Genomic DNA, 17447 nt, shown 5'->3' on the forward strand with positions numbered 1-17447 from the left:
TTATTGAAACAAGAATTTGCAAAGCCTGAAGGCCACATGAAGCCAGCAAACCGAAGCTTTGGCAAATCCATGCTTTGACCACCATTGGCATGTTTGTTAAACCACACCACTTAGAAACTCCCATACAAGAGCAGAAGTTTCCTTCAAGTTAGTCAGTGGCCTCCGAGATCGGGCACTGTTCGATCTAGAGGCCATGGTTAGTTGAACGCTACCTTGGGTTTGTCTGAGACCAGTACTACGAACTTTTGGCACCTTGACACTCGTCCATGGCAGTGCTGTGTCGGCTGTGTACATGACACATTTCACAGCAGGAAGCATTTGTTGGTATTGGGAAACAAGGACTGAAAGAAGCATTGAATGTTTTTATTCAAAGCACGAAGTGTTGCATTTCAACATCATTTTGCCCTAAATGAAACAAAATCCTATTATGGGCAATATCCTGAAGCAATCCTGGCATGTTTACAGTTCATTTAAAAAAAAAGTAACCCACTGCAAATCACACTTTCAATAAACATAAAAACAGCCCTATGCACTTCAGAATTTCAAGCAGTAACAAGTTTAAAACATGTCTAAAAATCTGCCACCAGTTTTCTTAAAGTGAAACTACTATGTACACAGTATTAGAAATATATAGTCCTCTAATTGAGGCATATTGTGTATTAAATTTGCCAACCGCAAACATAGTTCTTATACAGCTTGCACTCAATACAGACATTCCTCAATTAACTTATGGGTAAACAAGGTGACTTTGCACACACAATTGGAACAACCTACATATCTTTACAAGAGGGACAAAGCATGCCACTTGCATCAGTGTGTATGTACAGTTATGAAAATGTTCTCAGAAACACTCATTATGCTTGTCTACAGCCAACCAAACCATTTCCAGCAAAGCTAATGCAAACTGACTAGCTCTAATAATATAGCAAGGCACTGTTCCTGACTTAAGTGATCAGCGTGAAAAACACAAAGCAACAAAACCAAAGGGGAACTATGCATGCAGGCTCAGGGTCACCACGCAAATTAAGTCACTCTCACATGCACCACTGTTGCACTTTACACCAGCAAAAAATTTTACAACAAAAACAATGTAATGCACAGCTTTTTATGATTCATCGGTAAATATGTAAGCATAGTTTCTCAAGCACTTTTCTCAGTCCTGAGAACACTGACCACATGGAGCGACTCACAAGCACAATTACAGAACACCCCATACAACATGAGCCAAGTTTTCAATACACCATTTAACCTGACAGTGATCTTGTGCACGAAAAGCTGAGTGAAAAGATCCACAGTGCAAATAAATGAGTCACACTTACACAGCGAATTGTGATCAATCATGTTACAGAAACTTCCAAGTGAAAAAGAAATGAGCAAGTTTCAGAATATACATGGCATATGAACTTGACTTTATGGTGCACATGGGGTGACCTGCCTTTATGTCACCCAGCTACCTAAGCTACTATTACCATGACAACTACTGGTGCAAGCATATGCTAATGTGTTCTTGTTCATCAGCTTGAATGGCAAGGCAAACTGTAATCTTTAGGCCATTTGCATATTCCCTAAGAAGGAGTCCTATAACCAAAAATTAATACCAAACCTTAACACTTTTTGGCAGAGATATTGTAGCATCCATCACAGCATGAAAGTCTTCACCATCCATGCAAAATCTTTACATATCGCTCTCCTTTACATTAAGGAACAAATGCTTGAAGATGAGAACATACCTTAGTTACAATTAAGCTGTTAAACAGCAGCAAAAATGAAAGACGACAGTAGTTAAACTGGGTAACAACAAATTCAAAAAATTAGTGCGGTCATGTGCGACACCAGTGAAATTTCACTAAGTAATATCTTTGAAAGCACAGTATGCACAAGAAGCAGGAGAAGGGATCAGGGGGCACAGAATTATCATAGAGGCATTAGGATAATGAATCCTATGTGATGCCTACACAGGCTGTCCACGTCTGTTTGAGGGGGGGGGGGGAGGGGGAAAGACTGTCAACCTTTCAGACTGTGGTTGCATAAGAGTACATTAGCATACCCAGAACTATAAAACGTGAGGCACTTATGTGAGTGTTTCTTTTACATGGCCGACCATCTCCATGGAAAGCACACCAATCATAAAAACTTAAGAGTCGAGTCTGCATGTTGCAGCTAGTAGTACCATAGCACTAAGTTCTGGTTTGGTGCCCTTGCATAACACTTCTATGTACAGATGCTCACACACAACTCCCAAGCAACTGGGTGGCTGCCAGCAGAAAAGTTTTAGCTGGGGGAGGAAGAGCCCTAAGCCAACCCTTCCTCCCCCAGCACCCAAAGCAACACGAAATGCACCTGGGTTTTGAAATTAGCGCAAGGAGAGAAGGCCAATAATAAATAGCTGTGCACACATAAACAGACAAAGCCAAAGAAACACATTGTCAGCAAAAAGAACACTGTGCCGCAGCTTGTTAAAACAAGAAAGAGAACTTGCAGTTAACTACAGGTAAAGTGACACACACGGCACAAAGCAGACTGTATAGGGTAGTGCCCACACTTTGCACGAGGAGAGCAGAAAGAACACTACTACTAATAATAAAAAAATAAAAGGATGAGGCACCCAATATTGGGGGGCCCAAGTTTAGTAGTATGCACAAAAGGGCACTTGCACACACTGGCCCACCACTTGCTGGCAACGCCTTGCCCAGTCCGCCTTGAATGTCCTATTAAACTTTTTTTGTCTACCTAGCCTGATGGTCAGTATCTGCACGTCGATAGAAGAGTAGATAGGGCACAAGAGATGAGTTCTCAAAACGCAGCAGCTCGCCTTGGGCAATGGGTGTCACATTGTCATCATCACAGCGAAGCCATGTGCGTCCTGCTGGGTGGAAGGCATCAGTCACATAATGACCTTTGTCTGTGCGCTCTCCACTGTGGCTTAATACTGAAATGAAATAGGAATGAGATTAAAGCACTGACCAAGCAGTAGTATAAAAACATGCTAACTTACCTGCAAATAGCACATAGCAGCGCTGCTGCTTATTTGACCTCTCGCTAGATGACACCAATCCTGAGAACAAAGACACACATAGGTCAGACAATGATGCAATTGCATGTCTACTTTCAAGTACTTACTGCGGTCAAGCTGAAGTTTATGAGGTATGTGTATGGCATTCATAAGCTTCTTGCAGCCACCATTCTTGTCATACACAAAACGTTTTAGATGAAGAATAAGCACCAGCGGTAGCTTTTCCAAGGTAGTTCTACGCAAAGCATCCACCTGAAAAGGGCGTGGCAGACTAATTAAGACAAGCAAGTGCCTTATTCCTACAACAAATGTGCATGGAAATATTTTCACATGAGGCATGTTATATCCCTTTCTGTTACAACACTGGGACCAGGAGAAAATAAAGAAAAAAGATGGAAGGCAGCTTACGCAACAATGAAAATACCTAGGAAATTGGTTATTAGGAGTTCAAATAAAAGCACTGCAAGGAAATTTCACTTTGTCCAAATTCGTAATAAATGAGTTACCATAAAACACAGAAGCTCCCAGTTTCACATAAGTGGTCAGTATAAACGTTTTCAAAACTTCAGAATTCTGAAAATTATATGTTCAGCACCCACCCCCTCCAAGGCACCAGCATCAGCTGAAATATTCACCCAACTGCGGTCGCTATGAGACTGTTAGGGGGGATGACTGGGCTATTCGCTTCCTTGCAGTGGAAAGGGGAAGACCTATAGGGGGGAAGATAATGTAAAGTGACAATGAACAGCCCTTGAAAGAAAATCTAGTGGTCGCAGTTGCTTATGTGGGACACATCTTGATAAAGTGTGCACGCAGCCGCTGCTCATACAGGTCTGTTCAAGTTGAGTGTTTGCGAGGAACCCATTGACCTTCTATTCTGCACAGACTCGGAAGAGTCATTCACTGGGTTAGGCGACGATGAGTAGGCACGAGTGTACCCCATCATTTACCGTTTGAAAATAAACATGCTTTCAATTCTCTAGCCACCGTAGCCCTGCCTCGAAGTTTCTCGTTGGCCGCCATCTTGGTCTTTACTGCTTCGACTGGACAAGCGCCCATATCTAGATAACCCAATCTTCAGTGAAAGTGGGGTGGGTGCTTCCACGGTATATTATAGTAGCATATATTTTAACTATGAATAAAGGAAAAATCAGACATCCACCCGTTTGTGGCAACTGCTTGTTTCCTTTGTAGCAATTGCCACAAACGGGTGGATGTCTGATTTTTCCCTTTATTCATTACTTCTCTCCACCTTGCGGGTTTCCGCAGAACTACTAAGTCATATTTTAACTATGAGGTTTTACGTGCTAAAACCACTATCTTATTAGGGGACCCAGGTTTAATTTTGTACACCTGGGGTTCTTTTAATGTGCATCTAAATCTATTTTAACTATGAGGTTTTACGTGCTAAAACCACTATCTGATTAGGGGACCCAGGATTAATTTTGTACACCTGGGGTTCTTTTAATGTGCATCTAAATCTAAGTACAGTTGCCGACTGATTTTTCGGACTCCAAAAATTCGGACATGCTCGATTATTCGGTCTGCTTCAAGGCACCGCCATTCTCCCCATAGACCATAATGTATAACAACTGCCGAAAGTTCGGACACCTTGAAACCACTCGTCGGATTTTTCGGACACTCCTTGAGCCAACTCGATCGAGAGCACCATGCACCGACTCTGACCGTTTCACGGTTCAACTTGCTGAACACCATTTTTGTTATGAACGGAGTTTCCTTGATGCCCCACGAAGTGGCGCTACTGCAAATCCCCACTCATCATCATCGTTTCGGCCTGGTTTGTGGCTACAGCAGTTCCAGTCTCCGCTTAGTAAGCCTTGTCAAGACAATCCAGCAGCTGATTTGTTTCTTCGTGCACGACGCTGCGAGTAGGCCACATTTTTCGTTTGTGCGACTGGTGTCAGCGTGACGGTGGTGGTATTTGCTTTGTGTGATGTGCCTAGGTTGCGGTGATCCAGCGTGGCATACGGAAACATCGCATCAAGTGTCTAATGGCTGCGACAGTGCCCGCGCAGACTGCGCTGGGGAATGCCGGCAAGCGGGTGCCGGGAGGTCCAGATTTGTCGCCTTCCGATGTGCTCCCTACTGACGCCAAAATTGCTCTGCCAAGACCTGCGCAGTGATTGCACTGCGATTCCGGACACCGTCTCATTTGACAGTTTCACAGGAGCTGACACTGCTGTACTGACACGCGCAGAACTCTACAACGGTGAGATCATTCGTCAGGTTTCTGCTGCACATCCGGACGATGACTCCGAGTCGGAAGTTGACGCACCATGTGCTACGCTGCCGTCGCATGCGGAGCGTGCACAAGCAGTGACTGTGCTTTCAGCCGCCTATAGTGACCGTACGACCCTCTCAGAGATTCAGGCTTATTGCGCGTAAACGGAACAGCGTGCAACGGCACATTCACCATTTCTTCAAGCCTACTGCCAAGCCCAAAAAGTGAGTGGAAATAAAGGATTTTTTTTTCTTAATCTGCTTTTTCAGACACCTGTTTATTCGGACATTTCCGCAGTCCCCATGAGGTCCCAATAAACGGTCGGCGACTGTACACAGGTGTTTTTGCATTTCGCCCCCATCGAAATGTGGCCGCCGTGACCAGGATTTGATAACGCGACCTCGTGCTTAGCAGTGCAACATCAAAGCCACTAAGCAACCACGGTAGGCGAGTATATATATCTTACTGAAACAATCTTGGCAAAGCTGCAGGGCTGGCAATTGCCTAATTTTCTTATTACCAGCTTTTAAATTGTACTTAAGCAGATGATGAGTGTGCCTGGTGGTTAGCGGGTATATTGCAAACCACAGCACATTGCTTCTGAAAATTTTCAGCATGCTGCGGGTGGCACCTTATCTCGGAAATCATGCTGGAGAACCATGCCTCCAGAGCCGTGCATACCTTCAGATAGGCAATAGGGCATTTTTCTTTTGGCAAGTTAAATAAGAAATTAAGTCTAAACATTGACATAGAGGCAATAGTGCTGACAACTGTCTCACATATACATACCTCTTTGTTGCTCTTGCTGCTATGGTAGTTCTGAACCTTCTCTTCAGCAGCGAGGTGCAGCAATGCCTCTTCTACAGTCTTAACCCCATCCTGAAGTAGCAAAAAACAAGTAAAACTTGCATTACAGCTGGGCAATTATGCTACATTGTGAAATGGGCCTACAGCCATGACTAATGCCCCACAGCCATTTAGAGCCATTTGTGTATCTGGCAAACAAGTGGTGGTAAAATGTAATTTCTAATCACCTTTTAGTTGCAACAAATGTCCTACAAGTGAATTGAGCGCTGTTGATGGCAGTGTGAAAAAACACTACTGCATTATAGATGTTTGTAAAGTTTTCATGCGGTATGGAAGCTGCTTCGTTAAAGTGGATTTTGGGCAAAAAAACAGTATAGAGGCATACAGGGTGTTTTATTTTGAAGTTAACAGAATTTTTAAAAATGACCTGTGACAAATAGCACAATTGTACTTCTTGAGCTAGATTACTCTCAGGGGCATACATTTCAAAGGAAATATTTAACTGATTAACACACTTTTGCTAAAATTTAACTAATTTCTCTACATCACATATTGGAATTGAGGATAACAGCAGTTCTGAGGTATGCGTTCAGAAAATTTGCGACAATATGCCTTAGTATACCAGCAACTTTTGAGCTTCAATGCATAAAAAGACGTTTTGTTAAAGAAGTGAGTGGAAATCTGCATTTTTACAGCAAGTATAACAGCACTAATCTTAAAATTGGTGCTACTTTCAAAATTCTTTCCAAGCGAAATCATTGGCTTCAATTCGTGTATGGCAATATGCGCACTAAAGGGAAAGCTTCTTAAGTTGATGATGGTGATGTGTGCCGTTTTATGGCGCAAGGGTCAGGTATGACCAAAGAGCGTCATGACAAATGGTAACCTTATCGTTGAATTGTGGATAGCGTCGACAATGTATTCCTCATAGCACATGTGGCGTGGCTGTAAAAGGGCCTAAAGGGAGGGGGGGGATTGCATCACTGTTTCAACATCTGGTGGCCTTAGCAACTCGGTGAAACGTGTTTTCCATCAGTGTTTTTCATTTTTCCAACCATAGACCACTGCATGCCCCACCTTTCTTCATTAAGAATGCCCTCTGGAAAACTGTATGCCTGTAGTGTGACAAACTCAGCTTTGAGAGCATCTACAGTATCTTCAGCAGATTCATTGGCATCTCGGGGCAGCAGCTGAGGGAAACTCTGAATAAAGAAACAAAGACTCCAGAGTGATGCCTGTGAAATTTCAGGTTGGCCACCTGCGCATTCTTCATAGTTGCGTTTCAGAGTTGCATCTACATCCATAGCGCTTTGCCTCGTCTCATTTCGGAAATGTTTTCCGTAGAAGAGGCCCAACGTAGTCGCTGACACTAAGGGGTAGGTTGTGTTCGACTAAGAATCCCGTAAACAGGCACTCCACACGTATGACACTGTCGTTGCACTTGTTCAGGAGAAAGTTCCCTATGTTGCCTTGCTGCTCAGCAGTACGAAGCAGGCAATTCTAACCCTGCCAAGTGAAACGCCTACAAGGAAATACACAGCTGAATACAGGAGTGGTTATGGGTTTAATGAACAAATGCTGATCGCACTAAAAAAGAAAACGGTGCCACCAGATGAACTTCACAGGCATGGAGGCATTATCATTGATGAAATGAAGCTCTCCGAGCACCTTTCAGTCACCACAGGAAGAAAAATTGAAGGTTTTGTCGACCTTTGAGCGTACACACCTGAGGACCAAAAGACCTTGCCATGCAATCATGGCCTTGTTGTAATGTTTGTGCCCCTTGTAGGCAACTGGACACAGGTGCTTGGTGTCTTTGGTAGCCATGAGAATGTCAAGGGTGAATTCTACTTGAGGCCACAGTACTCGGAAAAAAAGCTGGGCTTCTTATAGACTATATAACGTGTGATGCAGCCTCTTGGAATAGGAAGATGTGGAGAGTTTTTAATGTAAAGGCATCAATGAAAGAAGTCATCTGCAAGAAGCAACACCCAGTTGACAGTAGCCGGGGTTCCTTTATTTTTTTTTTCCGACTTCCCTCATCTTGTCAAGAATATTTGCAACCAGCTTCTAGGCACGGCTTTCAAGACAAGGGATGGACAGGTGTCCATACAGTTTGTGAAGGAAGCCCTCACACTTGACAACAGTGCACTTGCACTGAGGGCAATGCCTGGTATATTATGTGTTCACGTTGCACCGAACATCTTTGAAAAAATGCGAGTGAGTTATGCTTTTCAGCTCTTTGGACAGGGGCCTCTGCAAGCATTCTTTATCAGACACAACTGGAGAGAAGCTGTGGCAGCATAGAAGCTACTGCAAAATTCTTTTCAAGTATGAAGTCGCTGATTGCTTCTAAGTATCCAGCAGAAGCTCTAGCACCCAATTCTACCAGTGTACAAAAGATCCAAGATATGCTTGAATTTCTGAACACATGGGAGCGTCACACTGACAAGAGGCATTTTCTCAGTGACTCAACTGCAGAAGGACTAAGGGTAACACTGACAAGTACACTCGAGCTTCTTGACTACTTGAACAAAAAAGTAGGATTAAAATATTTGCTAACTTCAAGGCTTAGTCAGGATAAAGACTTTTTCGGTATACAGTGAACTCTCACTTGAGTGAACTTCAGGGACCGAATGAAATAGTTCACTTAACTGAAAGTTCATTAAACTGAATATTCACTAGACCAACATAAGACATGGCATACAGGGTCAAAAGTTTGAAGTGCAATTCATGGAGGAAAAGACATGGCATCCATAGTGTTAGAAATGTGTGAAATGGAATTTGTACATATCAACAAGTACAAGGTGCATAACAGTTATAATGCTGCCTTTCTCACTTAGAAAAAATCTAACCTTCTTCTGCACTTGTACTTTTAAAGCACAGGAAGTAGCAAAACTGTCCAAAAAGTCAATGTTTTTGTACACTTCTTCTGGCAAAGCTTGCTGTTGAGACACAAAGTCTCTCAACTTTCTAATGCACCCTCCAACCTCAGCTAGAGTTATAGGGCTTGATACTGGCTCGGCAGCTGCCTGTTCTCCGTCTTCTTTGCCTCTTCTTCAAAAGAAGGAGAGGACGACCATGCCACGACTAGCCGGTCAGAAAGAAACACCCACCACGTGGTTTGTGGTGTGACAGATCGCCGCTTTGCTCTGGCGGCGCTGTAAGCGCCAGCGATGTTACCTTGTTTGTGGCCTCCTAGATTACATGTTTGCTTGTCTTGTGCAGGCGATCTCGGAGGCCATGCCTCGTTGCCGTTTGTTTCCCACGCCGCCGCTTTGCCCCAGGGGCGCTGTAGCGCCAGAGACGTTATATTGCCGCTGGAGCGGCGGTTTGATGAGGGCGGGCATCGGTTCTGATCGTAAAAATGAGTCTTGGTCGTCTGAGCGAGTTCGTTAAACTGAAATATTGACTGCTCCGAAATTCGTTTAAGTGAAACATTTTTGCATAGAATCTATAAGAAAACTGCCGGGGATTTTTCAAAAGTTCGTTATTCTGAAATATTCGATAAACCGACGTTCGTACAACTGAGAGTTTACTGTAGTGAGACTTTCATCGGGCTGCAACAGTCATCCAACGCCGCAGCAGTTTCTACTGACTGTTCATTGTCTTTCTTTTTACAACTTGGCACGAAGCGTCACGGGCAGCAATGTGGAGGATGATGTGATCAACTCTCTTCTTGAGGCAACCGACAGAGAAGAGGGTACCACTAAGGGAAAGTTTTTGGAAACAGAAGTTGTACACAGATGAAAATACAGAGGTTCTGACTACATCTTTGCCAGCAGAAACTGATGAACATGTGTATCATGTGAAGAGAAGCGAGTCAAGGTTAATATATTACATTTCAGGCTATGTGGCAAAAAAGTGCGTGCTACCGACCAAATGTCCCGATTGCATTGCCCGCCTCTTGCTGTCAACTGAGCAAGGGCGCTTGTTGGCTGCTTCTGCATTTGTGCAGTTCAAAGATCAGGGTGGTTTGTTGTACCCTTCAGGGGAGACGCTCCTCAGAAACCTTTCTTTTTATATGTTATTGCTAGGCAAATGAAAATTGTACCACTTATATAGCTTGATATCCTCATTACAAATCTGTTTTTAGTTTTAGGATAGCTCGATGCTTTCATGTCCTAAGTGCCATGCATAAGTGAGAAACAGTGCATGTTTGTGCAGCTACTGGACCTAGCAGTTTGCATGATATAGCAGTGCAAGATGGCGTTTCTTGTCCCTAACACTCCAGTGAGTGCTAATAACGAAGATAATGCAATTCCCTTGACAGGCAACATTTTGAGAGAATTTCATATCTGATGCTTCGTTTTCAGTGACTGGTACCAACGGGTATTGAACATTTCCATTCTTAAAAATAAACTGGTTGCACTAAAACCTAGATAGGCGCATTCTACACATCTTAAAGATGATGCACACCAAATTTCGTCTTGATTGGACCACAATAAGTACATCAAATGTCGCGCACAAAAGCCATGTTCGCCCAAAAACATGAAGCTGAGAAAAACACGATTGAAAGTTATAAAAGCTCTTTATTTGTGTTGTAGCGCTGAAATCTATATAAAAATTGCACATAAAGCAGGATAGGGTATCGATCCAGTGCACAACTTTAGAATTCACCTGCACCATAAGTTTTTCTCTCATAGAGTCTTTGTGAGCACAATGCTGGCCCACTTCCTGAGCTCTTACTTTCCAAGCCAACTCCAAGTTTTCAGCCACTGCTCGTGTAGCAGCGAGGTGCACTTTCTTTGTTATGGCGGTGAACGATTTATGGTGCATCGGTTTGGGCAAACAAAGAACTGCACAATATCGTACGAGTTGATTGTGTCCAGCTCCATTTGCGTGCGCCGCAACCACTGCCTTGATATTCACGGCGAAACGCTCTCTCGGGCTGGCCGAAGGGCGCGCTCCACCAATAGCGTCGTCTGCCAGAGATGCACGCCGCGACGAGTATGTGACGAGATAACGGACGTGGTACACGCTGCATTGTTGCAACACAACTCTAAAAACGACGCGAGTCCTTTCCGTTTTTCGGCCAACTCACGGATAAAAAGGTCGCGCCGTCCGCACGCCAGACAAGCGGCGCTCACGTTCGCGACGCCGATCTCGCAGATAAAGGTGCTTGCCGTCTCCTCGCCGCTCCTATCTTGATTGTCGAAGATTCTCTACTTTTTTCTCCGGTGCGCTGACGAATTCGTCTGCGCTGTCAACGAATCTTGAGCGGCCGGCCGGCTCTGAACCGTCGTAAGCATCGCCGTCACCGAGGTTAGGCTTAGCAGCCGCGGACGTCTCTATTGCACGCCGCTTGACTTTGCGGCGAGTCCCCTTGAACTTGTGCTTCGACCGATACTTTCGAGGTCGAAAATCGCGTTTCTTCACGGGATCCATCGAAACAAGGAGCAGAAAAATGCGTGAAAGCTTGCGAACACGTCGAGAGAGCTGCGCGTCGCAGAAAGAGCAGACAAGTTGTGGCCGCGTCGCGCGCTAGCAGCCAATGGCGTGGCTGGAATCGCACCACGCGATTTAGAAACCCAGCGAAAGCGCTTGGTTTCGGCGGAGAAATGGTGTTTTTATTATTACTTCCCGGGGTGATTGTGACGCGGCAAAGCCGACCTCAGAGAGAAAAAGTGAAGGTCTACTGCCTTGCACAAGACCAATGACTTGCGACGCCGCGATTTGCCGCATCACGCGCTGGAAAATGGGCCAGATTTGCACCTTGTCTTGCCACCTTGAGTGCTTTCACCGAGTTTATTTATAATTTCCCGATCATTTACGGCTCTGATTTCTTTATATATGAAAGAGGAGGGATCAATCTATTTGAAACAGTCGAAAACATAAAATAGACTTTTTTCATGAAAATCGCCGTTTTTCGACCCGCGTCTCCCCTTCAGTTGACCTTTTTACATTTATTACACGCCTAGAGGATGTTTTCACTAGTTGTTTCTCTACTAATAAGGTGCACAGTGAGAGTGTAATGGATATCCTGAAGATGATTCATTCTGCCAGGCCCTTGAGTATTGGTTGCAAAGCGCATGCAGAATGCTTGACACCCCGTGTTGTCGACTTTTATGTCACAACCAGGCTCCACTTTTTTGTAAAGGGGCTGAACAAAGCGGAAGTCATCTAAGCACTTGAAGTTAAGCAGGCTGAATTGATTGCATATTAAACCATTAATTTGACTGGTATGCCGGCATTCCTGAATGATAGCTGCAGTTTAATTAACCTTTGTATTGTGTGTACAGCACAGTTGCTTATCTGTATTGTGAATTTCTTTATATCCTTCAGTGGGTGTCGCTTTTTATATATTTGTACTTATTAACCATGGCATTGCTAAACATGTTTATTTCTATTGTGCATTTTTGTATTAAGTTCTCAATTTTGTCATACCATGGAAAACCTCCTAATGTATTTCTAATATCACTGTATGTTTGTGTATGCTAGTAACTTCTGCATTGTCTTGACCTGGAACATTTTGTGTATTTGTGTTGTGCGTTCTAATAGTATGTGAATTCTTGGCATCCTCATGCCATGGAAGTGTGCAATAAAACTTTGAAGATAATCATTATCTGTTGCAGTTTTTTTATTTATTTCGTCTCATCTATTCATGCCAGCGAACACTGCGCACGGTGTGTACCGTCATTTGCAATTGGTGCAAGCAAGCATCTTTGCATCGTGGTTTTGGCCAAAATAGAGAAAGAGTAAATTTTAAACCCTAGAAAAATTCGTTTCGCTTAACGGGTGCGCCCTGGGTGCGAATGAATGAAAGAAGTTGCGGAAGTAGCCTTTAGAGTCCACATGCCGTGTAGGCTTCGATGCGCGCCTCCCCGTAGTCGCCGATCACAACCCCGCCGCGATAGTCGCCCAAGAAGCGCGGTCGTTCCACTGCCTATTCTAGTACACTGTAACCATGGCATTAAGCACACGAGAATTCTAACTTTACACGGTGCACCACACACACGGCCTAGCCAACACTAATCATACACAAAAGTAGCAGCAACAAGATGCACCATGGAGGAAGGCATGCATGAAATGCAAGAACTACATTGGCTCTGGCGTTGGTCGGCTTACTAGGCGCTGTAGTCGGCTCCTTAGTTGATACCGATGGTGCTAGTGCTGCCGTTGTTGGTGATGCTGACGATTACGATGCGGCTGTAGATTCCACGGTGCCAGTTTCGCAAAAACCATTATTGCGCGAACAGAGATATAAGATAGTGATCATACAATCGGAAAGTTCAGTAAAAAATCGGGAATCTCCCGGGCAAATCGGGAGGGTTGGCAGGTATGAAGAACTGTCACTGAAAATGGCGTAAAACATATAAGTACTAAAATGACACTGACTAGTTAATGATGTGGGCTACGGCAACTGGGTTTCATTAACAACATGATGCAATTAAACATAACACTGACATAAGAGCTTCAAAAGAGCTCCGACATACAAGGGCTGTTGATCACGTGCTAAAATTACCTGGCCAAATGATTTTCAGAGTATCTGTTCCAGCTAAAAACTTTACGCCTATTTTCAGGTTAAAAAGCAGTTCATTGCTAAGAAAAAAAAAATGCCGGGTGTAGAGATATGTTTTCGTGATATGCAGAAAGGAAATACTTTTTCGTTTCTGCTTCTATTGCAGGGCATTGAATGTGAACATTGAGAACTGCGAGATAACTGCCGTACTTGCTACAACTTGGAAGATCCCTCCCAGTCAAGAGCAAAGAGTGAGTGCTGCAAGTGTGTCCTATCCTTAATCGACAAACAAGTACTTCCTTATATTGCACTGTTTTCTCAGTTATCCAGTCCCCTAGTTTTGGTTTTATGTGTAGGTTATTCGATACTTGGGTATTACACAGTCCTTGCCAATGCTTCCTCAGCTTATGGCATAGAAAAGACTTTAGGTGTGTGGCAGGGATGGGGATACATATAAACCTTGCTATAACAAAGTCTGTAAAATCGGCAATTTGCTTCGTTATATCCGAATTTCGTTGTATTTAAATTCGACCTTTTATGCAAATAAGTACAGTTGCTGATCGGTTTTTCTTGCACGGGAAGGGGCCGCAGAATTTTCCGAATTAACAGGCAATCAAAAAAGGCAAACTTGAATGAGAAAACAGTTCATTTTTATATATCTGGGAGTCGGCAACGATATCTTCACATTGGCGGTACACTTTCGTGCAAACTCCACCTCTGCTGCTGATAGCGTCGCCCGCACTGGGATGACGCTATCAGGACAAGTGCGAAGGAGCAAATGCTTCGTCTGCCTCTCGCTCCAACGGGTCACCTAAACTTGAGATTACACAACCTCCAATACTAAATGCGCGGGAAAGCTGCTTACAAAATGGCACGCCCTCGAGGCAGGTTACCTCTAACGCAAGGGCGCGCTTAGAGAGGTGCGTTTGCAAGCAGCCACTTGTAGTTTAATCATGTGACCATCTGCGTCCGCGGAAGTTTCCATTTATTGTCTTGCGTACCTTTGCGGTGGCAGTGAGATTTCGTTATATTGAAATTGCATACAAACACCTCGTTATACTGATGTTCAAAATACATGGTATTATATGGACAAGAATCTATGAAAAGAATACTTTGTTTTACCGAGGTTTAACTGTATTTGCACCTGTGCCGCTAAAAGTTAATGACAGCGTTTTTATCAGCAGCTATATTGCCTTTGATATCTTTGTGGCCAGGTACCCTGCACATGACAGTCACTTGATTGCACCTATATGCGGAGAAACAAGCTATACAGCTCAATAAAAACGAAGTTCTTATGTTTTAGTTAATTACGGCCCTGACTACACTAAATGAATCTATAAACACCATAGCCCTAGCGAGATTTGTGAGCTTTATGTGTTGAGTAGTAGCGAAGAGTTTAGTGTAGGCTTCTGCTGTAAAGATACTTGTGTGTGCATTTAGTGCCCTGCTTGTCGAAAATGAAGGTCCATGAGCTGAGTAAGAAACACCATTAGAGGATTTAAAAGCATCTGTATACAGTGGAACCCCGTTCATACGTTTTTCACCGGACCGAGGAAAAAAACGTAACAGCCGGGAAAACGCAACAGTGAGGAAAGCTCCGAAAATGAATGAAAAAAGTGCAGCTTCAACTGTAGACAATTTATTTCCAGAGTGCTCTTAGAACTTAAAATAGTCTAGAATGGTGGGTTTCCGTTTCTTTCACTCGCTAGAAATCACCACACGTTTCTCAATAGCCTGGAAGGCCGCATTGCTGTCAGCGTCGCTGTGAGGTGCGACGCACCTGCGGAGGAGGTCCATAGCCGCGACGGCTTCTCCAAAGCTAGGACTTGGCAACTCCCCGGCATCATGCGGCTCGTGCTCCTCGTCGTCACCGCGCCACGGCAATGGCAACGGACGAAGGAATATCGGCGGGAAATTTTGCCCTCTTTGGCATAATCATGCTAACGATTGTTTATGCGATTGAATCATGCTAACGATGAGACACAAGAGGGGCCAACCCCCATGTGCTCGGGTTCGTGGTGTCGCAACACACCAAACGCCTGCTGACGCAGACGCACCTGCGGGGAACTAGATCAGTTGACTTTTGGCAATTACTCAATTATGTATATTTATTCGCAGTGCGAGTAATGTAGAATTCAAGTATACCTAGCCCAATAAGTAGATTTCTGAAAAGTGTTACAGGCAATATTTAAAAAGTTACTGTTAAAATAAAGCGCCCTGTACACTACACTACCACTCAGCAACTTTTTACGGTGCACGAAACTGATCTTAAAAAAACTGGCCACCCTTCCACTACTGTGAACAGGGGTGCAAGCGACGCTCAGGATCCGCGGCTCTTCATTGTCGTAATGCCACGGCTTTGCGCTCCCTCCCTCACGGTGAGGTTGGCATATCGACGACGAGCCCCTTCTCGAGCGAGCTCCCTGCGGCGCTCATCAAACGCCACCTGTTCTTTGGCGGAACGCATGACGCGTGGCCCGCTCCCACTGCCATTCCTTTAACACAGCCTGCTCTTCGCCAGAACGAACCAAACATGGCCTCCTCATCAGACTGCCGGGCCTGAACTGGCAGGAAACTGCAGGCACATTACGAGCGAACACGCGATTACACCCTTTCCCTCCTCTGGAGGGAGGGCACGCCTGTGATTGGCTTGTGCCTTACACCGAGTCTACTGCTTCGTGCATATAAAACCCCGTTTTAAAAGTTGTGTATGATGAATTGACAAGGGCTGAATCGGTAAGTGCGGTAAGTTGGCGACTTGAATCTGCAGCCGGACAAGTTCTTATTTTCACGCAGCTTGGGTTTTTTCGTACAGCAACACCAACACGAGTAAGGCAATACAAGGTTCGCATGAAAAATAATTTGGCAGACTTAACTGCAGTTCACAGCTACATAATACGAAGCATTTATCATTCGTAGAGAACAGCTATGCGAAAATTATAGGCTGTAGTGTTTATATTCATAATATGTAAGACAATGTTTGTAATGTCAAGACTAAGATTGAACGCACACAAAAACCCAGTGGCACATCATTTTAAGGCTGCACTATCACTGGGATCAACCCCCAAAAATGGCAATAGGCTTCCCCACCAAAAAGTACCTGGACTCTAAGAAGAGTGCTTTGCATTAAAAAGGTGAGAGAAGAGACTATGAAAGGTAAAACTCATGTACCTGGATATCCAGCTGTAGAGTGAAGAATGGCTGAAGCGAAGCTGATGTCTCTCCATCAGCTGTCACAGAAGAGCGCATTTCACCTCCAAATATGTCCATCAATGGAGATTTTGAATACTCTGCCTGAAAAATACGGCAAAAAAGATTCAGCACTCGTACTGCCATCAGAAAAGTGCCTTGTTGCCAATACCCATTTACAGAGTGAATAAAACAAAACAAAAAATCAAGCCTGACATTTCTGACAAAGGCTACATAGTTGTGCCTGCAGGGCAAGAGAGTGTGGAAATATAACAAATTCATTTTTATTCAAAATGGTGCGTAAGTTAGCACATAATGATTTCCATTGATATAATACTGTGGCAATTTCAAAAGCTGAAGTTCTGGTAACGTACTAAACAGATTTTAAAGGTACCTATGAGTTACTAAGTCTAAATTGGGATCTACTGTGTAACAACTCAATTCTCAATAGGAATTCCCGGTTTTTGCAGCGTCAAACATTACTACTTCCATTACTAAGTTTAAGGGGGGAATATGTTGTGTCGTTCTTGTTTCGGTACCCTGTCTTCAAACCCTGTGAACAACTGAGGCGCTGTTGTCCCCATGTATATATCTAAGCGTTAAAAATTAAAGCAGGATTATTTGTTGGGTTATGGCTGGTTCGCTCTTTTCTTTGTCGGCCCATAGGCCGCGACACCACACTGACGAATTCCACAGCAGTGTCAATCTCACAATCACTTCCACGGTGATCAATA

At 44.0% G+C, this 17447-nt stretch overlaps 1 protein-coding gene across 1 annotated transcript in view; it reads right to left on the reverse strand.

The window, feature by feature from the left end:
- Positions 1-347: 347 nt before the first annotated feature.
- Positions 348-17447, reverse strand: part of LOC126543282 (ubiquitin carboxyl-terminal hydrolase 10-like) — a 105238-nt gene continuing 88138 nt past the window's right edge. Inside the window, exons 12-16 of the mRNA XM_055061803.2 lie at positions 16696-16818; positions 6045-6134; positions 3121-3265; positions 2996-3055; positions 348-2929 (exon numbers count right to left, since the gene is read on the reverse strand). Coding sequence (XP_054917778.1) covers positions 2727-2929; positions 2996-3055; positions 3121-3265; positions 6045-6134; positions 16696-16818 — 621 coding nt within the window. The 3' untranslated portion in view covers positions 348-2726. The remainder of the gene's footprint in view (positions 2930-2995; positions 3056-3120; positions 3266-6044; positions 6135-16695; positions 16819-17447) is intronic.

The sequence above is a fragment of the Dermacentor andersoni genome, chromosome 1 (genome assembly GCF_023375885.2).
Source record: "Dermacentor andersoni chromosome 1, qqDerAnde1_hic_scaffold, whole genome shotgun sequence".
NCBI lineage: Eukaryota > Metazoa > Arthropoda > Arachnida > Ixodida > Ixodidae > Dermacentor > Dermacentor andersoni.